Source organism: Drosophila novamexicana, unplaced genomic scaffold (assembly GCF_003285875.2).
Source record: "Drosophila novamexicana strain 15010-1031.04,08,12 unplaced genomic scaffold, DnovRS2.1 tig00000108-arrow-pilon, whole genome shotgun sequence".
Classification (NCBI taxonomy): Eukaryota; Metazoa; Arthropoda; class Insecta; order Diptera; family Drosophilidae; genus Drosophila; species Drosophila novamexicana.
This window is the reverse complement of record NW_020824772.1, coordinates 1,927,286-1,952,598: the sequence shown is the minus strand read 5'-3', so window position 1 is coordinate 1,952,598 and position 25,313 is coordinate 1,927,286. Positions and strand designations below refer to the sequence as shown.

The window sequence follows — 25,313 nt, the reverse complement described above, 5'->3', positions numbered from 1 at the left end:
ATCTACGAGCGCATAAAGCTAAAACAAGCTTACACCGATATTAGCTCACTTAACATAAAACTGTTAAATTAACTTTGCATTGCGTGAAGTTGGTGGCGAACGCAGAGTTGAGAAGCGTTAAGTTAGCTGCGAAAGCAAACAGATAGCTTATCGACCACCGCCACATTATCTAACGAGAATATAAGTTTAAAAATTCGAATAATAATTTGGACCTTTTTTGATTTTATGATATGCAGCTTATTAAGCTAAAAATCACTCTCAAATTTATTATCAATATTTATTATCAAGCCATATACGCATTTACAATATTTACAAGCAATATTAAACGTGTTATTATCAAAATAAATTGCAACATTTTGCTAATAATTGGATATTAATGATTTATGTTTAATCTTATTGGCTAGCTAGCCGTATTTTGTTGGGTTTTTAAATGATTTAACGTTCCAAATGCACAATATTTAAATATTAGTTAGCTTATCACAAAATAAGAAAGGAATTGCTGTACATTAAAAACTGGCTAGTGCTGAATTTCTTGCTTCAAAACCTCCAATTATCAAATTTCCCGCGACGTGTTTGCTGTCTGTTTAGAAAAATAAATATTTAGCCATTGATTAGAAGGTTTATTGTTATATGCATGGTCACTACAACTACATATCTACAGATATATGTTAGAAGTGTCTAAGATTGCAATGTTTCGCTTTGGATATGAAATTTTTAATTGACTTGATGATGTGATGGCAATTACTAAAAAACAAAAAACAGAGATTGAAACATTTAAATTTAATTATTTATTTGGATTACTTAATGTTTAGGCATCTTCATCGAACTTTATTATTTATTTATATGTGTTTGTATATCTTTCTTTTAGTATTTATAGTACATGTTTCATAACTTTAATACATCATAAAAATAATCATAATCATATGAACAAAACAAACTGTAATTGGGGATATGCTTATGCTAAAGCGCAGCTCGTTTTAAAAAATCACACAATGCCCACAAAGTTTTCAGAATATTGTAAAAATACTTATCAAAAAATAGATGTAGATATACATATATATATACTCGTATCGGAACTGAAACAGTTACTGCATGCAATTTATACCAAATTTTGGAGTTGTAAAAAAAAATGGCAAAATTATCGAAAAATAACATAATTATACAGTTTTACATATGCATATATAGTATATAGAGGATATACGATTAAAAGGCAGCTCGCTAAAAACTGGCTGGGATTGAACTTCAATTTCGGCTGATAAGTACACGTTGCGTTTTATGCGCTTCAGTGTTGGGATTGTCTCGGATACAGTTTGACAAGCATTGGAATGTAAAAACGATAATTAAATGTTCCATTTAGATTTCTATTTGGAATGGAAAAACAAAACATAGATTAAAGCTAGCTAAAAATGGATTTTAACTACAGAAATCTCTAAAGCAAACGCACACAGCTAAGCGGGGCCAACAAAAACAACAATCAGGGTGCAGGCACGACAATGAGGGCAGATCTTGGTTTGAATTCCGATTTTTGGAACTCCAAACTGCTTCAAACTTGCGTCACGCACTGCGCATATTTATCCAGTTCGCCGCGCAGCACCTTCACCCGCTCCGTCTCCTCGCGCAGCATACGCACCAGCTCCTCAATGGTCCGCTGCTGCTTCAACACGATCGCCTCCAACTTATCCACACGACCCTCCAACTGTTGCACCCGCGGCAAAGACTCTGCCGCAACCTGATGATGATTGTTGAGCAGCGTTGTCGCCGGACTCTCATTGACGCTGACATTGTTGCTCCTCTCCGGCTGCGTGCTGCTGCTGGCACTGGAGGTTTTCACCAGCGGCGAAACGCTGCGATTGCGTATCGATAAACTGTTGGGGCGTGCCGCGCGTGACTCCTCATCGCTGCTGGCGGCCGGAGCTGCTATTGGCGCTGCTGTGGCTGACGACTTTGTCGCAGACATGCTCTTGGACATGACGGCATCGTGGCTGTTGTTGCTGCTGGTCAAAATGCTTGTGCTGTTGCTGCTGCTGCTGTTGGCTGCCTCCACCTTCTGGCTGCTGCTGCTGGTGCTGCTCTCCACGAACATGGACTGCTGCATGATGCTGGAGGAAGTCACCGCACTCGATTGCACTTTCGTTGCAGTCGCACTGCTGCTGGATATAGAGTTGCTGCTGCTGCTGATTGCGCTGGTGGTCACCACGCTGGTTGTGGCTGTCGCCTGCTCGGCGGCAAACAGCTTTGAAGTGCGCTCGGCCACGGAGATGGCACCGCCGCGTGGCTCAACATTGGGCGAGGTCTTTTTGCGTGTCACCTGTGACGCTTTCAGCTCCTCCATCCAGGGCGCCTTTTTCTTCTCCCATTCACGTGGCTTTGGCTTGGCCAACTGCGGCTCCTCGCCGGTCGAATTGTCGTCGGATGAGCCCGTCGCCGCCTGCTTGCCAGCAGGGCCACCATCTTCACTTAGCTCGCTGGCACTGCTGGCCATGCCGCTGCCATTGACATACACCGAATTGTTGTTGCTCTCGCCCAGCACATTTATGGCCGCCGAGGGCGGGCGACGTTTGGGCGCCTTGACGCGACCGGCGCGCATATCTTGCAGTATGGAGCCGCGCTCGACACGATCAAAGTCCGCATCCTCAACGGCTATGGTAGCGGCACGTCTCATGACCACATTGCCAGCCGCGCCCGACTCGGGCAGCTGTCCGCCTGCTAATTTACTGCCGGCCAAGCCATCGGAGACGTCGTGCGACACGGCGCTAGTTAGTTTGCTCTCCGCGCTCTTCTTCTTCATGCCGGCGCCCAAAATGTTGCCTGGAAATGCCGTTGAAAACAGTCTCAATTAATTGGATGATACTTTTTATGGAATCAAGCAAATGAAATAAATCAAAAAGAATGCAACTTTATTTAAATTAAACAGTTTCGGGCTCGAACTGGTTCGACTTAAACTCGTTGGGCAGCTTTGCTTGTATTAATTCTTTTAAATCTACGACTTCTCCCAAGACTTCTGCTACGTATTTTACTTCTTGTACGACTTACTTTTACTAATTTTGCTCTCAATGATTATTGCTTTTTTACCCTTTTAAGTCCTTCTAAGTCTTCTTCTACGACTTCTATTTCGAAAGTTATATTACATTCAACGACTTCAACTCGTATTCTTTTTTCTTTCCAAAGCTTCCACGACTTCTTCTATACTCAATGGTTTACTTCTTTCTTTGTCTTCTTAGTACTTCCACTAATCATTTGGCTTTGTCTACTTCTACTACAACTGCTTCTACGACATAAACTTCTAATTCTATATCGTTAACTACTTCTTCAGCTACTTCTACTCCACTTTTCTTATCACTTATTTCATACTCTACGGCTTCTGCTTACAATATTTAGTTTACAAATTGCATTAAGACTTCCTTTTTTATTCCTTTCTACTTTAAGTACAATACCTACGACATCTAGAATTTTTACTACCTATACTGAGTCTATCCCTTCCCATTGTCTGTGCTTCTCGCGGTCCTTACTATGGTATATAATTTATTCAACATGCTTGAATTCTTGAACTCGAATATTTATCGAGAACTCCCAACTGAAGCCTTGCATTTACCGCACTTTTTGCCGTAGCGATTCCTCTTTGAGTTATTTCATTTCTATCGAATTCACAACCTACCTGAGACACTGCCCGTGGGCGTCTTCTTGAGCGGCACACTGGGCTTTTTGCCCACCACAGGGGGTGTGGGTGACTTGATCTTCTCATCCATATTGTCCAGGCTCTTGCGCAGCTCCGCGTACGCAGAAGCTGAAGTGTTGTTGCTGCTGCTGCTGTTGCTTGTGGATGTTGTTGTTGTTGTTATGATCGTGTTGCCCTGCTGCTTGCCACCGCCGGGCAGCTTGCTCAGATCGAGGTTCTTATTCTCCAGCGACTTGCGCTGGGCGGCCACAGTGCCAATGGGCAGGCCCGTTTCGCTGAGTATATCATTTAGCGAATCGCGCGATCCGAAGCTCTCCTTGCGTCCCGAACCAGACGAATTGCTGCTGCTGCCCGTCTTTTTGATGTATACCTTCGATGTGGTTGAAGCGCTGCTCTGCTGATGCTGCTGATGCTGCTGTTGCTGCTGCGTCACCGTCGTGGTGGCTGTGCTGCTGCTGCTGCTGCTGTTGGAGTTCGTTGTGGTCATGTGGCTCGTGTTGCTTATCTTGCGCTGTGATTGCTGCGTGCTGGCGACTGCTGCTGGCTCGTTAATGGGCGCGACTGCAAAAGGGCAGAAAAGAGTGAAGATCATTTTAGACAATGAAGTTTCTGTTCTCATCATCGCTGAATGTGGGCTGCATTTTTGGCCACCCAACCACTACAATCAGCGCCACTTCAAGACGCGTCCAGTCCAGACGAGTTCACTTGAGCTGTGTTTATTATTAAAGATGAGCACGTCGATACGAGCTTCGGTGTGACTAACGCTCAGAATGGCAACAGCCAAACGACTACCGCAACAGCTGAGCGACAATGCAAACCAAACAGCCAAACGGGTTTCGCTGCTCAACTGTTGCCAAATGTCAATAAATTAACGCGAATGTCAAACAAAGCGCTAGCGTAGGAGCGCATGCAAACGCAAATTCACTCAACATACTACAAATGATCAGCTAGAGATGGGCGCGTGACACGCACACATTGAATCACATAGGATAAGAAGTACATGATTTTTGAAAAGATTAAATTTCTAGACTTTGTGTCCTTACTTTTGAAACGGTTTTAAGCTTGGGGAACTGTCTCAGCAACAATATTTTATCTAATATTTTGTTTTGTAAAAAAAATGTTTTCCTGCTAACTAATCTTACGGCTTTAAAAAAAAATAAAAATGTTAATAACAGTCTAAAAAATATGTAACAAAAATTTGTCTTCATGTTTTAAGATGGGTTTCTTTTAAATAGTTGTGACCTATTCTTTATACTTTTTCTTTTTTTCTCGAATATATTTTATCTGTTTTGCCAAGAATCGGCCAGCAACTGATGCTATAACATGACAAGTATGTTCTTATGACTACAAATTCTTTTTAATGATTAATTTAAGTTAATTTATTTTCCAAACAAAAGTAAGCCCTATTGCAGCTACAACAACAACAACAAAAATAATTGAATTAGTTGTTTCTTTACTTTTGCCCTTTCACTCTGGAAATGAAATATTAACTAGCTCGACTATTGCCGCTTTATCCCACTGGCTGTGGCAATAACTGGTTTCCACTACAACGTCTTGTGTATTCTCTCGTGCGTGTCACGACACGCGCACATCTCTACTACAGAGCGACAAATAACAAACAGGCAAACGCGAGTCGCATACATAAATAAACGGCAATAAATGTTGATGATGGCAACAGAAATCAAAGCAAGCGCTGATTGAGTAACGCTTAAATGTGTAAAGGTCAAGCAAAACAAAACAAAACAATAGCAACAGCAACAACAATAACAAATGGAGGCAACAAAAAGGTAACCATAGAATAGACAGCTTGGCGCAGAGCCGTTGATAATTGTAAATGGCAAAGACGAATGCGCCAACGACTTTCACTGTGCTACCAAATGACAAACAGACACAAGCAACAACAACACCAAACAACAGCAGCAGCAGCAGCAAAAAGTTGTGCGCGAATCGGAATTTAATATTTGTGATTTTTTTTACTTATATTTTATTTTTAAGTATTAAGTAATTGAGTGTTGTCATTGTGTTAGTGTTGATTTCGTTGTTGTTGTTGCCAGCGGCAAAACGAAGAGCGCGCACTCACACATACACACGCACCACACACAAACACATAAGCAAAACGAAAGACTTAGGCAACAAACTTAGCTGCCTGCTTTGATTTAATGATGACTGCGTTTCATTTCAACTTTTTACAGGCTAATCATCAATCTCACACAAACACACACACACGCACACACACACACACACACGTGTATATATAATTATATGCTTTAATTTTCAAAGCGACAACTCGCAAGCCGCACATTTGCCAATTAGTTAAACTCAGTGGTTTTAGGCCATGTGGCAAATGCAATTGCAGAAAGTAGCAAAACCCGCAAGAACGGTAATTGTAGCACACGCACCAGCTAAGCGAAAGAAAAGCAAGAACAACAACAGCCAGCCAAGAAAAAGCTGCGCAAAATAAAAAAAACACACAAACAAAACAAAACGAAGAAAAAACTTGCCGCACCAAAAAGAAATATAATTCAATAACGTAAATGGTCAAGAAATCAAAACGTACTGAGCCAAAAAGGTAAACAAAAATGCTGGCAAAGGTACAACAAGCGCAGCCAGAGAGAGAGAGAGAGAGAGAGAGAGAGAGAGAGAGAGAGAGAGAGAGAGAGAGAGAGAGAGAGAGAGAGAGAGAGAGAGAGAGAGAGAGAGAGAGAGAGAGAGAGAGAGAGAGAGAGAGAGAGAGCGTTCCAATGCGAGAGAGCAAGGGAGCGAGTGCCGCTCTCTGGCAACAATGTTGATAAGACGAAGCTAAAACAATAAGGCAGCGGACGGAGGACAAAGGGCGGGGAGCGGGCAGCGGGCAGCGGCTGGCCTGTTGCTGCCAACAAGTGAAGCGCGCGTTTTGTTGTGGGGCTCGTCTCTGATAATCGCCGCTAATGTGCGCCCATAATGAAGTTCATAACAGGCAATGCTTATGATCATTATGATATCCAATGATAATGAGCTAAGAGAGTCAACCAGGCGAGGCATGTGAAAAGATCAAAAGAGAGAGAGAGGGAGAGACAAAGAGCACGACACCAATTTGGAACAAAAGCCGCAACAAAAACAATAAGCATAGCAGAAAAAACCAGTTACAGCAACTGATGTTTTAATATTGTGCTGCCTGAGTTGTTGCTGTTGTTGCTGTTGTTGTTGTTGTTGTTGTTGTAGTTGTTGCCGCTTTTGTGGTTGTTGCTGTTGTTGCTGGCGAAGGTGGTTTTGCGTTCTTGTTGTTTTTGCCTTTGGAACTGCGACGTTGACAAAAGCTAATGGCAAAGCAAAAACAAAAAATAAAAAATTTTGATTTATATACGAGCATCGCAAGTAGACGCAACGAATGCTGAATACTCTACAATTAAGTGGATAATATATGTTTGCTTTATAAAGTCGAATTCTTGTAGATAAAAGCTTAGCAAGAGATTATTTTAATAACAAATCAACGTGAAACTGAGGCGAATTCAGAATTAAAACCCTTGCAGCATTTATGCGTGGCAAATATTTAATGAAGGCAAATATATGTTAGTTTACTAAGCCAGTAAATATTATTAATATTATTTAAGTTTTTTTTTTTTTTGCAAATACTTATTACAGTTCTTTCCAATTTTCAACTTCGATCAATGAGACAATCATCAAATATTTATCTCTCAATTAATTGTTTAACTTTTGTATTTTAAGTAAGTAGAAAAGTTTAGTATAGAAAAACATTAACTGTAAAAGTCAAAAGAATATATGTATGAGTACATAAGATATGAAAAACTGATGAAGGGTACAAATGAAAAGCCGTTTCAAAAAGGTTGCAAGTTGCTCAACGTACTCGAAATACCCTGAAAAAATGTGCAGGCTAAGCAAAGCTATCAAGTAATCAGTATAAGTAGCTTGGTATAATAAAAATGTTATTATTTAAAGGGCAACCGCAAAGTATGCAACATGGATCGGGTTAAACATATATTTAAATATTTATAAACAAAATGCCAAACACCCAGCTAATTAGGCAACTAAGTTAAGCAACGTTCGCGCGTTTATAACAGCGCCAGAAACGCGCTTAAAACGCCAAGTCTACAAAATGCTTAACAGACAAAAAAAATGTTAAGCAAATAAAAATAAGATAAAAAGTAACAATAAGAGAAGGAAAAAAAAAACAAGTTAAGCCATGCAAATTGACAACTAAAAGCGAAAACAAACACGACAAACCGCAATCGAAATGGCAAAGGAAAATGACGCCAAACAGCTTTGGCTGAGATTTTCCGAGACTTTGATTTTCTGCCAGGCGTAGACGGGGCTTCATGTTTTAGAGAGCATTGCCGGCGCCAAAGCCAAAGAAAGCCAGATAAAGCTAGATAAATAATAACAATAATGAAAATGGAAAATAAATCATAGAAATTATGTGCATGGCCAAAAGAGCCAAGCAATTTTCCATTTCACATCTAAAACGCCTCGGGCCGGAGAAAGGAAAATGAAAACTAAAAACTGAAAACTAAAAACTGGCCAAAAACGAAAAGAAAAACTCTTGAGGCTGCGCCGCCAACACTGGAAAAACTCGTTTACATACAAATCGTCGTGATAAAGCTGGCCATACGAGCGCCCAAGAACTCGAAAGAGCCGCCGCGTTGCGGTCCCGGAGCCGCAGTCGTTGCCGCTGCCGCACCGCCGCGTGCTCGTGCCCGGGGACGTGGAGGGGGCACAGGAGCTGCCGGAACGTCGGTGCAGTTGGTGTAAGTGTGTGTGTGTGTGTTTGGAGTGGTGGAGTGGAGTGGTATCGTGTAGCAGAGTGTAGTTGTTGCCGTTGTTGTCGTTGCAATGAAGTATTTTTTTTATTACACACGAAAAAGATAGAAAAGGAGTAGAAGAAAAAGAAGAAGAAAAGTGTAGAGGAAAATTACACAGAGACAGCGACATCAAGTCATATATATACATATACGTATAAACACGATAAAAAGAAAAGAAATATACAAAAAAAAACAAACGTATAAAATCTTGAATTACTCGTAGAGCAAGAAAATAGACATAAGAGCGATAGTGAAACGTAAACAAAATGCTAATAAATGTCGTTCAACAAAATGCAAGTAATAATAAACATAAGAAATATATATATATATAATTCGTTAACTTGATGTTGTATGCAGCGATTCGTTTAATGTGTAAGAAATGACTCGCGTCGTGAATTGAATGTCTGTGCATTTGTGAAGTGCATCTGAAGTGATGTGAAGTGTTGTGTGATTATTCGAGTGGGGCAAAGAAATGTCCGAATTTGGGCTGCAGAGTTTTTAAGAGGAAGAAGCGGAAGCACTAGATCGACAGATAAGTGCATAGACATCATGTCATTTCTATATGTATGCACAATCTAAAGACTTACAAACTATAAACCCTAGGCAAAGGTGCATATGCCTTATCAATAGAAGCAGCAAAGTTGATAAGGCTGCGATTTTGCGCTCTATTATAACTACATATATGTGTATATATAACTAAATCAGCACTACATTTATTGTATTTGTAAAGTCCGAGAAGTTTCCTACTTTAGGTGTCTAAAGTATTATGATAAACATTTGAAAACGAAAAGGTCGCCAAATCAGCATTATATAATTTTAAAAAATATATAAATATAGGCAAAAAAAATCTAGGAAAACCCCCTACTCTAAACGATAATAATTTATTATAAAGTTATATTTTAATATCCCGCTTAACATAACATGTGGACAATTGTAAGCTCTTCATAAGCCTTGACACATTAAAATAAGATATAGAACCAATGACAAATTGTTATCAGACATTGATAAAGAGGCCTATGCATATGTAGGTATATGCAACAATTACTTTTCGTAATTAAACAAGGTTTATCGAGCAATTTGTATACAATTAAAGATACTTTTTATGCTAGTTTACAAGTAATTTTCATATCTGATTATTTAGATAGTCCTGCACTATTAACTATTTGATATTTAAATGATTTTAAATGAATAATTTTAAAGAAATTGTAATTAACAGCCCTTTTTAATAAGTCGAGTAACTTTATAGCTAGAACCATTTTAACAGAAAACAATAAAAGTTTTGCTTCATTTAAGTGGTTCAATATAATTCTTGGTAGACTTGGTCACACACAATCTTATCAATATGATAAAGAAGCTTCCGAGCACGATTGGTGTTTAAATTTGACACTCGACACTCTACGCATAAACTTGACAAGTGTTTTTCTTTTTTAAATTTTTTAATTAATTCAATTAGCGAGGCGAAACAGTTATTGTCTTTAGATAAGGCGGGTTGCGGGCTGCGGGTCGATGTCACATTGCAGCGCAGAGGCTGGAAACACGTCAATCGACTGGCCGTTGCGGGCCTGAATATACAATATGAATGCGTTCGGGAGGGGAAGGTGGGATTGCATCCAATTAGACGCGAAACACGAAGATGCGACGATGCAGTTGATAGCTAATGACGGCAAATGATGCGCGATGCAGTTTACAGACCAAATCAAAACACATGGAGAAATTCAAATGAGGCTAGGCATGATTATTCTTGTTGTTGGTTTTGTTATTGCTGCACTCACCTTCGGAGGGTGGCAAGAGCTTGACAAAATTATCCGGAAACACACCCACTTTGCCATGCAGCTCGCCCTTCCACCAGCCCTTGTCCGGCAGCTCCATGCTGATGACACTGATAATGTCATCCACCTTCAACTCCAGCTCATCCTCATTCTGCGGCGCATAGGGAAACTCTACGCGACAAAAGTCACGCTGCGGTTTCGGTGGTAACGTGGGCGCTGCCGCCGCCGCCGCTGCCGCCGCAGCCACCGCTGCTGCATTCACAGTGGACGCCGTGGCTCTGCTTTTTGATTGCTGCTTCGCTGTGCTTGTATTGGTGGCAGGTGCAGCTGCTGCCGTTGCAGATACTGCAGGAGCAGCTGTTGCAGTTGCTGCTGCTGCTGTTGTGCCCGTTGCTGCCGCTGCTGCTCCTGTTGTTGTTGTTGTCGCTATGTTGGCAGCTTTGGCTGTTAGCGCCGATGTAGTGACCGTTGCACCAATCGTTGGCGGCCGCTTGGAGGCCAGAATCGGCGATGGTTCGATATGTTGCACAAAATTTGAGGGAAATACGCCAACTTTGCTGCGCAAACGTCCGCGCCACCAGCCTTCCTCGACCTAAATGAGAGCGAAATGCCACAAAAAACAAAAAAAAAAAATTGAATATTCGCTTTCAGTTTGTGTTATTGGGTTGCGTCAAAACTTATTGGCAAAGAGGTTAAATGGGGGTTGTGGGCACCAAATGTATATGGTATGTGTGTGCTTGGGTGTGTATGTGTGTTTGTGTGTGTACATACCTCCCCTAGGAATTCAATGACATCACCCACGGCCAGCGTCAGTTCGTCGTCGTTGACTTGTGTGTAACTGTAGATGACTTTACAGCGGCGATTCGATGTCGCTGATTTCTCCCTGAGAGCAAAAAAATAAATGAAAAGAAAAGAGAGACAAAGAGTGCAAAAATTATATTACACATATGCAAAGAGAGAAATTGCAAATATTAGTTTTAGTCTGAATGACATTAGCTGTGAGAGGAATTAAGAATATGTTTGTGCATATCAAATAAAAGCTTTAAGGCAACTGCTTGAAGAGTGAGATGCGTATTTGAGCTTTGGTTTAAGATGAAATGCTTTTAATTCTATTTATTCTTATTTCATATTATCAAACTTTTTTTTTCAAGCTAAAAACTCTGTTTAAAATGTGATTTATTTAAGATTAAAAGCTAGTAGAGCTTTCAATTGCTTTAAAATATGTAAGCTTTAAGCTTTTGATATACACAAAATATATAACATACAAATATTATTTTTAAATCAAAATTAAGATAATAATATAAAAAAAAACACCTTATGGAATTCATGCAAAGCTAAATATCACTTTTAAAGCAAAGCCGTCGGCTTGAATATTATTTATAAATTAATGAATTTACTTAGAAATAGTTTGTCAAAATTGTAATTAACTAAAACCGAAGTGATTAACATTTTGTCTATCTGAAAACTATTAAAGTTTTCACTCAAAAAAAAAGGTTTCTTTTTATAATTTCCTCTCGCTAATTTTCAGCCAATGTCATTTGTCTGTTGTCTGCTATGCAGATTGCGTCACCAACCTGAGCTGCACCACAGCACTGTCATCGCTGTGGTTGCCATTGCTGCTTGGCTCCAGTACGCGCACAAAATTATCCGGAAACATGCCCGTTACGCCGGTGGCCTTCAGTGTGCCCTGCCACCAGCCGCCGGGCATCTGTTTGATGCGATGTATGATGGCACCCTTGTGTAGATCCAGTTCATCTGGTTCCTTGGCGGCGTACTCGTACTCGACAACAGCGCAGATTGCTGGTGAGAGTGGCAGAGAGAGAAAGAGAGATATGTTCGGTTAGTAAGCCAATGGGGTAACCTTATATGGGACACGCGCATTTATAATGGCAATGTCCAAGTGCAAATATATACTATTGCGCAATCCTCTAGTCTATTTCCCACGTGCCCGCTCCCGCTCCCGCTCCCGCACTCGCCCTGTTTGCTAATGTGTCTGCCGTCTATCGGTTTGCTACGTGACACTCGCATTTTTGTTGATTTTTTGTTTATTTTTTAAATGCCTAAAAAAGTAAAAGTTACATGACGCGCTCTTTGTCTCCATGTTTGGAGCTACGCACGGAACGGGAATGATAATACATAATAATAAACAACGCGATTCGTGGGCATCAGTCAACTAGGCGTCAAAATTGGGTTACGAACGAATACTATTGGCAGTGACTGTGCCCATGTCAATTGAATTAGTTAAGCACCGAATTGTGATATCCCTTTTGATACATATTCCTTTTGCTATTGTTCATAGTTGTTATCAGCAGTGGATTTGTTGACAATTAAATTGTTGTCATAAACTTTTGCTGCATGTACACTTATTTATATAGCTAGGCATTTGCAATGATGAGTAATTGTTAATACTTATCGGCGGTATTTCCAGAGATATACAGATTGTTTTTTTCTAGCTGAGAAAATGCTTAACATTTGTTATAAGTATAATAAACATTTTGAAAATATTCTGTCTGCTTTTTTTTATATTCCATCTGATTCGGATCTGTAGACTTTAAAATTAATGTTAAGATCTTTTCTGCATCTTCAATTCTTCACCGCCTTTCAACATTTTCAACACATATAGCGCATTTGTCAGTCATCATAGCCGACGACCATTTTCAGTCTCACCGCAGACCAGAAACCCCAAAACAATATGTCATGACGCATAATGACAACAATGCCATGGGCAACAATTCATACAGATATATATATATATATATATATTTAGTACGTTACGATATAACATAACAATAACACACAAATAACAATATCAAGAGCAATACCGGTACCATAATCACTTATAAGCGACACTTGGCCCGCTTGCCTTCGGATCAATTTAAATAGCAACAACAACAAATCCAAACTTATTTTTTATTGGAGGTTGCTGCCCCCACGCGATTGACTCACTTTTTTTCATAACTTTTTATGACTGTGTTTTTATATAGAGTCTGTGCATGTTTGAGACGCAAAAAGAAACAAAAATGGACATATTTATTAGCTTCGTGTCGCGACAGCGGGTGAGGGAAAGGACTAGAGCACACGTTAGTTAAGCTAAGTGCATTAGAACATTGATAAACAACTGGAAATGAATGAAATAACAGGAAAGCTAAAATTAAACTAGAGATTGTGCCAACGGAATACCCTATAAATAAGAAGTTAGGTGAATATTGCTGCTTGATGAATGTATACTTCGAAACCTGGTCGGACATGTCTCCTTTATCTCGATCATGTATCGATGTACCTGAAAATTTTATGAATTTAGTTGCATTATTAACATTAACTAAGCACTGTGGTGGTTATATTTCTTCCTCTGCCTCTAGCGCAGCTCAGTCCTCGCCCCTCATTCAGTTGGATGCAGCACTCGATTCGTGCGAAACGAGCCACCCTTCTGTCTGCACAGAACTAAGAACTTAGGGTATCCGAGCAAATAAATTCCTATAATACGTGATGTTGTTGCAAGCACTTTATATGGGTCAAAAGTGTTGGGGACGATCATAAGGCTAATAAATGACGTGTGCGACAATGTCGAGGATGTGAAGTGGATTGGGGAACTGAAATCGACGTCTGTTTAGAGCCTTCGAGTGTAAGCCATTTAGCAATGTGTAATAACTGATGCAGACCGACTCTAATGGCATCGATAATGAACAATTAAGACGAATCGTTAAGAGACATGTGCGAATCGAAATGCTTTTAATTTGACGAGAAGCGAACAGCAGTCAGCAGCGGACAGGGCGAGGGGAGTGGACCACCAACGTTGAAGTAGCTGTCAAATCCAATCCAAAGCGGCTTTGTGTGGCGCACATAATAATTTCACTTTATTTGCAGAAGACGACAGCATTAGAAGTTGCCCAAGACTGTCGAGAGAGAGAGAGAGAGAGAGAGAGAGAGAGAGAGAGAGAGAGAGAGAGAGAGAGAGAGAGAGGGAAAAGAGAGGGCAAACGAGCCAAAGACTGGTAGAGAGAAGTGGCAAAAGTGCTGCCAAGCAACGTTCAAGTCGCCGCCGATTTGTAACTGGGCCAACACGGCCGTATTTCAGTTACAGTTTAACCCCACGCGACAGAGCCAAGAGCCAAGAGGCAAAGCGTCAGCCAAATGAACCTTTAATGTGCTTATTTGTTGTTGTCTTTTGATACCCTGTATAATGACTGGGCAAGTGCATAGCAAAAATTTGCCAATGTTTGGCAACTAGCTATATTCTTGAGGTGCACGAAAAGCTTACTCCCTTGCCTGGCTCTCAGTTCTAATTAGACTTAATGTTCAGCAAAATTCTTCAAATTTTAGTCAGTTGCTTAAAAACATTAATAGATTAATACTACACTATATATGGCAAAAAGTAAATCTTGAATTTAATTGTGTTTTTCGATTAAGAATTAATGCTGAAATCGAAGCTAGACACTTCTATATTTACAAATAGTGTTTTTACTTATATTTAGATTTGTTTGCTTTTGCAAGAATTGGTCAAATGAACCAAATTTAAGTAAATAGACTTGGCTGTGTACACTTTAGAACTGTGTACAGGGCATTGTCTAGTCGTGCACTTGCATTTCTCATTTATTGTTATTTTTTGAACGTTTTTCTTTCCTTTCTTTTGGCCAAACACATCGCATCTGAATGTGCGCTTTAATATACAGCGACCGCAAAGCTCAAGCCAGCTAACAACTACAAATACAATTGCACTACACACACAGGCACACACACATGCACACGTATAGTGTAGAATGGGAAGCATGCAGCGACGACCGACTGACTGCCAGCAAAAGGCAAAGCGTTCGTTGTGAAATGAGGCGCGCCAGCTAAATGCTGAGAAATGGTGAAAAGTTGCAGCATTAAGTGGTGAAAACTACCACCACGAACAGCTACAACAACTACAACTACAACTACAACAACAACAACAACAACAGGGGCAACGGCAACCGCTGAAAAATGAGGCGACGACCGTGGTGCGCGGTGTCGTGTGAAAAATTCGTCAAGTTCCGGACTGGAAAATCGTGCAAATGTGTCAAAATTGAAGAAAACGACAAGCTTGCTTGTATTCTTGCACTCTTGACCGCCAGGGGGCGTTTGTGTGCGGTGGTGGGCGTTTCCTAATGCCTGAGCTGTGCCTAAAAAGCTGATCCAATGTCAAAGTCGCACAAACTCAATTTGCCATAAAAATATGTAAATTACATATGAAAACTAAATCCAAGTGCCTTGAAAACGGGTCGGAAAAGTTAGCACGACTTGGTTGTACTCTATTAAAATCGGATAGATAGGAAAAGGTGTAGAAAAGAATGAAGCTGATACGTAACAAAAAATTGAACTTTAGAGATCTTTAAAATATATACATAAGTATATAATTATTATTATAGCCCGAACCCATTGACATTATAAGGTATATACGGGAATAATGCATTTGTAACAGCGAGAAGGAAGCATCTCCCGCATAAAGTATACATATTCTTGGATGGCATCAATAGCCGAATCGATCTAGACATGTCCGTCTGTCCGTCCGTCTGTCTGTACGTCGGACCGTATGTAAGAGTGCGTCGATCTCAGAACCTATAAGAGCTAGAGACTTGAAATTTTGAATGTAGGTCCTCTTAGTGCTCGCGCAATACGAGTTAGTTTCAGATAATCGAGAACTTTCCCCTTTTTAAAACAATCGATAAGAATTGATATCGAAATCTCGTTTTTTGAGCCAATATCTTTGGTTTCTTGACATGTTCCTGAGCATGAGCTGCATTTGGTATTGGTAAAGGAAGGTTCAGGGTATCCCCTAGTCGGACATACTGACTAGAGCACTCCAACTTGCTTGTGCTTAACAATTAACCTAACCTAAATAAGCCTAAAATGACTTTCCTGAGATTTAAGACCATCTAATAACACGCACATTGAAAGTTTTAAGTGAAGTTTCTTTTGCTTGATTTGTGGGGTAAAGGCATATATCTTCCAGCCCAAAAACAATCTTAAAGATTTGTGAGTAGCCAGATTTTGCAAGCAGATGATTAATAGGTTTCTCAACCTTTGCATTCTTCAGCTATGATAGCTGCGTCTTACTATCAATCTTTCCTTTTCCTCAGCTTTGCTCAATGAGCTCTTCTATTGAAACGTTGGCTACAGTTCCGCTAAATTAACACACTCTTAGCCAGCTTATAGACGGATTTTTTTGGATCGTTAATAAAGCTACGCATAGAAATGAATCAATTTGCGGAACACATAAAAACGCAGCCGGTTGCAACAAGCGGATATTACGAGGGGGCTGCGGGGCTAACCGGTTCTTGTGGCTCTTGGCAAGGTGCGGTCCGGTCGGCAGCACCTTTCCAAGCAAACACCTCGCGTAGGTGTGTGTGTGTGTGTCTGAAGATAATCCGCCCCCCCCCCCCCCCCCAGTCCCTCGTCTGCACTTGAAGAATCACATGCTAATTGGCTTAACAATCAGTTTTTTGGCTGGCTTTGAATTTGGTTTTTTTTTTTTTTGGGCCATGAACCGTAAATGTTAAATTGCGTTTGCGTGCGTTTTTAACACACTTAAAAGAAACCAAAAAAAACTACAGGTACAGGGGCTGCGGAGGCGTGGCTGGCAGCCATAAATCTATATACATACAACATACTTCTGAGAAGGGGGTGGAATCTGGCCAAGGCTTGGTTTATATGTCTACACTTAAGAGTTACATGCTTGAAAATTGTTTTCACAACCAGGTCGGGGGGTGTCCCATAAAAAAAATGAGTTAGGAATAAAAAATGAAATTAAGTTCAAGCAGGCTGAAACGGGCATTGCTTAAGAAACATAATAAAAAGTTGAAATTAGTTCAAAGTTGGGTAATTAAGTAAGACAGAAGTCAGACTGCAATAAAAAAATAGTCAAGATATAGAGTATACGCGGTAAAGTTAAAGTATTAATTAGTTTAGTTACATTTTACATATATGCATTTGCTTAGCTTGAAGTTTATGAAACCGAATCGGCACAAGATTGTGATTACTGAATTTTATGAGTTAAAATTCACTTGAATCCAAGCCTCTTTATAAGGCTTCTTAAAGCCTATCAACTAGTTTTGATGTCGATTCGAAGCTGTAATACTATAGAACTTAGCGCAAAAAATAGATCGATCGATCAGATGTGTGTGACTCAAGGCTCATAAATTCCCACAAGTATATATGTTATACGAAGTTCTAAGCGCTATTAATTTGAAAAGTTAATTACCAAACGTAGACCGTAAAAACCATTTTCTATATTATATATAACAATAAGGTACAAACACTAAGATTGCGCAGGTTGTATATTAAGCTGTCTTAAGAACTATCTTTATCTATCAGACTACATCCATCAGAATACTTCTGAGACTCTGCTATCGGCTCTTAATTTAAAGGCCTTGTCTTCAGTCCGTAGCTATAACCACTTGAGAATTATAAGCATAAACATAAATATACCCCGTTTACACACATCCTGCAGTATACGCAGAGACGGGCCTTTTTGCCTCGTTGTCCTTGAACCTAGGCACATTCATGACCTTGACTTTTGCTTTACATGACTGGCATGTAACGGTAATTGGTAAAGTTCATGGCCAGGGTCACAATTGAGAGCGCAAATGTTGCGTGCTAACTGACAAATAAAACAAAAGCAAACAAAATGTTGACCAAACAACAGCAATGAAGAAGAGCAATTGCCGAAGTTTGAATACACTTGCAAATGTGCCAGATAAGATAATGCATGATCAAATATATAGATAAATGTTATCTAAACATGTGTAGCTTACAGTCTAATCAACTATTATTTGTGAAAACTAAATAACTTTCTTTTCAACCTATTTATATTTTGATCTAAGTTAAAACTACAATTATTTACTAAAAACGGAAACTTAAGCCAAACCAATTGGCCAGAAAAAAAGCTATTAGGTGAGCTTTACTTTACCCTCAAGCATTGCATTTACCAAAATATGTTTGGCAGATGCCAATTTTGGGTATAAATTAAATTAAATTAAATTAAGCCTTTACTTTGTTATGAAACATACACAAGTATATAATATATATATAAAATATATTTATTATTTATACATATACAACACACAAGAGTTGATTACACGTTTTGAACAAGGCGTTACACATTCTCCGACCAGAGAACTAAGCCCTGTGTTAGTGTATATTTAGTCGGGTTATTCTAAATAGTTTTTCAGTGTGTAATGTATTTCAATTATAAGCTTTAATATTTATTTAGCTATCGCAATGCATGAATCACGGCGCCAAGACAATGTAATCCAACTGATAAAAGCCAAAAATGTTGCTGCCACGTAATATGGAATACGTGTGTGTGTGAGAGAGAAACAGAGAGAGAGACAGAGAGAGAAAGGGAGAGAGAGAGAGGGAGTGAGTGTAGCCTTATCGGAATTGATTCGTGTGCTTATATCATTCAGCTTGATTAACTCATTGTTGCCTTGGTGTCATTGTCACACGTGTGATTTGTCATGACCACGCCCACAGCTGCATTGAAGCCGACGCAACGCCTGCGCCGCCCTCTCTCCCTCGGCATTTTCATTGCCAAGGCCAGCCACATTGTGCGCTGCAAATGGAAAACGCGTCCGCTTGATTTATGCGTGTCCCGGGTTTAATTAAAAAAGACTTTACGATGGAAAGTGTTTAGCCACAAGACTAAACGACTATTTATATACACTCACATCACTCACAACCAATTGAATTGGTTGGGCGACTGCTGGCGGAGGGCGGGGGGCGGGTAGTTGAGTGTGCCCATCACGGGGTCAGCTGCCATTAAGCGGCTTTTACTGATTACATTTTCCTAATGGCGCCTCAGACAAAACAGTTTTCCATTTCCTTCGGAACAATTGCACTTGGAATTCCATCAGCTTTTTAATGAAGTTTTATGCTAAGTTATTTATAGACATAATTAGTTAAGAGATAGCATGTTAAATGAAAATGAAGGTTTATATACAAGAGAAAATTTCCCTGATAGCCTCTTTCAAGTCGAGCGCAAATAGCCGTAAAAACTATTTTACCCTGTGCCTAATCTGGTCGGGAGTAAGCTTTTCCAAATTGCCAAGTTCAATAATCCAAATAAAGCATATTCCATTAAATATATTTTTGTGGACGTGTGTCTATGTGGAAAACTTATAAATATGCTATATGCTTAATAAGCTTATCATAAATATGCACACATTTTTTTTTATCACGAACTACTTTCTGTCCGTTTGCCAATTTGCAAATTTCAGCAAACAAGTTATTTTATTTATTTTATGTAATTTATAATTGCAAAACTTTGTCCATCTATTGAATTAATCTCAAATGTGTGTCTTTTTAAAGGAAAAAGAGGCAGAGAACATTTTTATCTTTTTCGAATTCTCAATTCGTTCTCTATTGCCAGATACATATATAATGAGAAAAGTGGAGCACTCGAGCGCTTCAATCCATCTGTCAATAATTGAGTAACCAAAATGCCGCTTGACTCAACTCTTGCCAATTGAATTTGTTTGGAAAACACTGGAAAATTCTGGGAATTGAAATTGTATAAAGAACAGTCACTTTTCACTTATTGAGTTTCAATTGCGACAGTCGAGCGCCATTGAAGGGCGGCTTGAGGACGCGACGAAGACGAAGACGAAGACGAGGCCTTGAGTTCAGTTGCCGCTTATCAGTTCAATGATATGCCGATGTGTGTGTGTGTGTGTGTGTGTGTGTGTGTTTTGTATTTATATGGCTTGGCAGACGCTTGCCCGCATTTCTTGCTGTTTGCGGCCAGAGTTAATGACGCCTAAACCCAATCGGCTGATAAAGAGCATAAAACGTGCGGCCGAGAAACTGAGGCCCAATCAAGCAGGCAGCATTTATATATATGCACACATATATTTGTGCACACATAGATATATACACACACATATATATATACACACACACATGCACACATATATGCTTACATGATGTATGTTTGCCTAAGCAGCGCAAACATTTACTAAACTTGGCATAGTTTTTCATTTTGTATACCCTTTACACATTGAAATTGAGCTAAAGAGGGTATATTGGTCTTATGCACATCTATGTTACAGGCAGCAGGAGGAAATTTGACTTGTAGAAGAATATTTTATTAGTAACCTTTCTAAAATTGCAAACTTTTCCAAAGATATTCTTACTCGTTGGTGTATACTAAGCCTTGTGGTGTCATATTTAATCAATCAACATTTTAACACGTTCGCAAATTAAACACATATGCGGCTGAGGCAAGAAGAAGCACAGTAGCTGCATTATGTGAGAACTTGTGTCTATATACAAAGAAAACAAAGGCAAAACGAAGCATCTCCGAGCCCATAAAGTATACATATTCTTGATCAGGTCAACGTTTCTCTGTAGAGCCTTCCGCCTTGGTAAATATGTATATACACTTTTATATGCCATATTCAAGCGCTGAAAATTGCATAAAGATCGGACAATAAACACCGAAGTTAAGCAAATAAACTGCAATGCAAAGGGAAGAAGAAGCACTCCCGCTTCTGACGTGCGCTTGTGTGTATATGTGTGTGGGTATTTCTGTATGTCTGTATAGAAGGAAGATAGAATATTTGCAAAGACCGCTTGACGCTGAGTTCAGGGTATCTCCCAGTCGATCACTCACTCTCAAAAGGCGAGAAGAATTTTACTTGTTTTTTTTTTTGGTGTCAGTCAAAACTTGAGCAAGAAAAGTTTTGTATTTAAGGCATCCAAACTCGATATGTTTCCATATAAATGTGTTTAAAAAAAATAGAGAGAGAAAGAAGCAGAAGAAAAAAACTGTACGCTCTGATAAGTTGAGTAGCCAAAACTGGCGATAAGATAAGCGAGCGCAGAGCAAACTGAATGCCGGCACATTCAACTAGTTCCACGGTGAGTAATTCAAAGATTCATGAGCTGACTCAAATGTCCAAAGCCGGTTGCAAATTGAATGCATTCACAGTTATTTGCATGCGGCTGATTGTTCATTTGGCCCCCGGGCTGGGCTAATAAATTCGCATAATTTTGAAGCAATGCGCAGTTTTCGCACTTGGCGTGACAAAACTCAACGTGGATCTGATGAATCATTCGCTCGACTGCGACTGCGACTGCGAATGTGAATGTGAATACTCTTGGCCGAGACAGTCAAGAAGTCGTAGGCAAATGAAAGGAAGTCGGCTCTTGGGCTTGGCCATGGCTTAAGCCATTGGCAGTGGCTAACGACCCACGCAGAGCTGAGAGAAATGAAGAGAAAAGCAATTGCCACGCCCACAAGGCGCAGGGCTTGCCACAAGCAATTTATCAAATGCCAATTGGCGCAGCTGATAAGCGACTCGTATTCAAATAAAGATTGCACGAAGTGATTACCTCAAAGAAGAGAAACAAATGCGCTACAGTCGCGGCTGCTCGACTAGCAGTTACCCTGTACTTGCAGCCACACAGTTAAGCATATATGTGCAGATTTTCTTCTTCTTTACTTCTCTTTGCCACACAAAATTCATTCTTGAATAAAATTTTAGATTTACAAAATTAAACTAAATTATTGTTGATCTGTTTCTACTAAATATGAATCGAAATGAAAAATTTGGTACCTTAAGTTCCTAAAATCTCCGAAATATGTAAGGAATAAAATAAATGTCATCTGTTTAAGATAAACAATAATCTGTCATTTGTTATTACAAACTCCGTAATCTGATCCCTAAAATAAAAGATTGATTTTAATCGAATTCGTAACATGTCGGAGTTATCGATAACCTAAATTGAACTTTGAAAGAAGTCTATGACAATTTATCTGACAATTTTTAAAAATCGATATTAATCGAATTCGGAGAAATTGTTTGAAGTTATCGATAGTTTAATTTCAACTTTCTGAAAAGTTGCTGACAATTTATATGCCCCAATTGACCCCCTCCAGTTTGGAGTTGGAATTATATAAGAAGATATTTATCTGACTAGTTTCACCAGAAATCAAAAATCGATAATAATCGAATTCGAAGAAATGCCTTAGAGTTATCGATAACTTAATTTGAGCTTTGTAAAAAGTATATTAGAGTTTACATGCTCAATTTTGTGCCCCTAGTTCTTAAAGTCTCTGAGTGCATGGTTAGATGAGTTCGACTTTTACTACTGATCAAGAATATATATACTATTTTTCTTTTTCCGTAAGTATGGGGCATTAAGTTACCCATAAACAAAAAGGCAACAACTATTGTGTGTGCTCGGGCATTTCCTGTTGGTCATCATCAGCGCATTTATGGCCTGCTGCTGTTTCGCTTTTGTATTTGAACGATTTTTCACTTTTTCACTTTTAGTTTTCAAATGGAATCACTTAAAAAGCAACAACAAACGGAAGAGAGCTGCGGCGTCTTTTGTTCGGGATGCAAATGCGGCCCAGACAAAACCATTCGACGACGAGCTCCATTGTGTGCCTCGAATTGCTCATCAAAAGAAATCATCTGCGGAGCTGAGTAAAGATACACTTGAGCCGGCGGCAGGGGAGTGAGATGCGGGACTGAAATGAATATATGTATGTATGTATGCAACCGATCTGTTACATTATCAGCAACATCAGCAACAACAACAAACACTCGGGCAATCTTGAGGTTGACAAAGAAAGCAAACCCATGATTTATTAGTATTGCACGCTCGACGGCATTTAGTCTCGCCTTATCAGTGCAGCCATAGACTGACTGTACATACTTATAGTTATAGTCAATAACCGTTAGCTGAGACTCTTCCTGTTTTCTTCTTTATCGTAGGCGAGCAGTTGCTGGTAGAAGAAGAATGCTGGCAACTTTGATAGTACCAGAGTTCATGAGCAGAAATGTGCCTCATACTTTTGTTAGTTGTTTTTTTTTAAATGTTTCCTCGCATATTAGATAAGTAAGTTACAAGTTTTAAGAAATAAAATGAAAAGCTTTTTGGTCAGTTTATTTTCTCTTTTGACACACTCGAACTTGTTCCTCAATTCGCACTTTTTTCCTAGACATTCAAATATAAAATATCACGATCTAATAAATCTCGATTAGTGTATGCATCTATTATCTATTATATCTAATAAAATCTCCCAAACTCTGCAATACTCACTTTATACAACATTTTCGTATGATTCACCAACATTCTCGGACCTTCATGGGAAATGTTCTGCTGGTAATTTTTTTTTTTTTTACCTTTACGCATAATTTCTGGCTTAACGCTCTGAAGTGTGTATTTTTGTGAAACTTACCAACTCTACATGACTTTGGTAATTATGCAACACACTTTTTTACCTGCTTCTATTTCCATTACTGTTCTACAAATGTAAATCTTTTGTCTTAACTATTCACATTATGTTTCCCAGCAAATCCCGCACGTTCGCAGCCAAAACAAAAGCACAAAAAAAACGCTCTTAACTCTTTGCCGCATGAAATCATCAACAAATTCTTATTTAACAAAAAAACAACCGTAAAACCGGTCTCAGAACTTTTTATTTTGCTTATTTGACTTGCGAAAATCCAAAGCTTTGCCTTGCGTACATTAACATTAGCTTTAAGTACCGCAATATTTAGTTGCAGCAACAACAACAACAACAAGCACAAACTTGTTGTCTTAATGTCCTTGTGCAACAACAACAACAAATACAACTCTTGCACGCCCACCCTGAGACACACCCAACAATGCGAATGTGAGCGCAAAGCGCAGAGCGCAAAAGGCATAGATAAACGGGAAAGATGGACCCACCCTAAAAACGTAGCCAGCAGAAGAAGAAGAAGAAGCAGCAGCAGCAGCAGCAACAACAACAAAAGTGCAGCAAGGCACGAATTTCATAGTTTTGTTTTTTCGTGTTCGCTGTTCTGCTTCTTCTTTGTGTTCAGCATACTCACTTTTGTCCATGTTGTTGCCGTTGTTGTCGTTTTGCCAGGAAGCAATTGCGTCGCAGTCGCGTCGCAGCAGCAGCAGCAGCAGTGGTCGTCGTCGTCGTCAGCGGCAGCAGTTCAATGGACGGCTTCGTGTCCGTGTCTTTCTGGCCAACAACAATACGCGCTGTCGTCGACGACTTTTCCTGTGCTGCCCCCGGTGTATAAAGGTATGAATCACGCGCGTTGTTCTGTTTACAAACACACATGCACGAGGCGCACAGACAGACACGCTTATATATTGTTTTTTTTTTTTTTTTTTGAAGAAATACTCGGAATTAAAACGCTTTTTGCGTGTTTTGTTATGACCCTATTCGCAGCTGAAGAACCAGAATGGGAATTAATTAAAATATATATATGTACATAACAACAAAATATATAGCATAAAACAAATGCGGCGGCGGCAGAGTTTTCAAGAGTCCCGCACAAAATGCAAAGGCAGACGCAGCAGCAGCAACAACAAAAAACGTTTATAACGGCGCACTTTACAAATTCACGTCACGTCGCCACTTGTGTGTATGTATGTGTGTGTGTATGTATTTATTTGTTGTTGCAAAAACAACAACTACAACTACAACTCCTGGGCCTGGCCTAAAGCTGCTCGCTGTCTCAGTCAACAGAACGTTTACACTACAGCCGCTATTCTTCTTCTTCTTCTTCTTGTTTGCATTGCTGCAGCCACTTTCGTATGCACTTTTCGCCTGCGTTTTATTTACTTTGCTTTGTTATTGATTTTCGCCATCTCACACCTAAAAGCACACGCATATACGCATATGCAGATATGTAGATGCCAACGCTGGCCAAACACTAACGATTACCGATTTTCACAAATAAATAAATAGCTCAACCCGTTTACATGCAATTCAAACTGGCCAACACTTTTTGTTAGTTAAAACAAGCATTGAGATAGCGACAATACACGAAAACAATGCCAACTGACCGCGAAAGGAACTTAGTGTACCGCGCAAACAGCCGCTCAACTAAAGTGCGCGCAGAGAACTGCGTGCAGTGTGACCAGTATGACCGTTTTAATGCAGCTCCGAAATACTCATTTTTAACAAAACATACTAAATATTAAATAATATTACAAATACTGCAACAAACAAATAATAAAAATACATATATTAACATGTACATGTGTGCACTAATTGTATTTCAATAATTTTCCCGTTCAAAATGCAAAAAATGCGCT

At 39.5% G+C, this 25,313-nt stretch overlaps 1 protein-coding gene across 2 annotated transcripts; it reads right to left on the bottom strand.

The window, feature by feature from the left end:
- Positions 1-317: 317 nt before the first annotated feature.
- Positions 318-25,101, bottom strand: LOC115771763 (pneumococcal serine-rich repeat protein). Of its 2 annotated transcripts, none has more exons than XM_030717615.1 (8): positions 24,940-25,101; positions 24,089-24,441; positions 11,816-12,041; positions 11,013-11,124; positions 10,245-10,833; positions 3,656-4,237; positions 1,563-2,808; positions 318-580 (listed from the first exon to the last, which is right to left on the bottom strand). In XM_030717615.1, the coding sequence occupies exons 2-8, from the start codon at positions 24,096-24,098 to the stop codon at positions 538-540; spliced, it is 2,808 nt and encodes a 935-aa protein (XP_030573475.1). In that variant the 5' UTR covers positions 24,099-24,441; positions 24,940-25,101; the 3' UTR covers positions 318-537. The 2 variants fall into 2 exon arrangements, with proteins under 2 accessions (XP_030573475.1, XP_030573476.1); XM_030717616.1 differs by having other exon boundaries at positions 24,978-25,101.
- Positions 25,102-25,313: the final 212 nt, after the last annotated feature.

Coding starts and splice junctions, on each gene's coding strand:
- LOC115771763 (XM_030717615.1), bottom strand. Junction 11,125..11,815: donor AGTGCTGTGGTGCAGCTCAG/GTTGGTGACGCA, acceptor TTTTGCTCTCAG/GGAGAAATCAGCGACATCGA. Junction 2,809..3,655: donor GCCCACGGGCAGTGTCTCAG/GTAGGTTGTGAA, acceptor CGGCATTTCCAG/GCAACATTTTGGGCGCCGGC.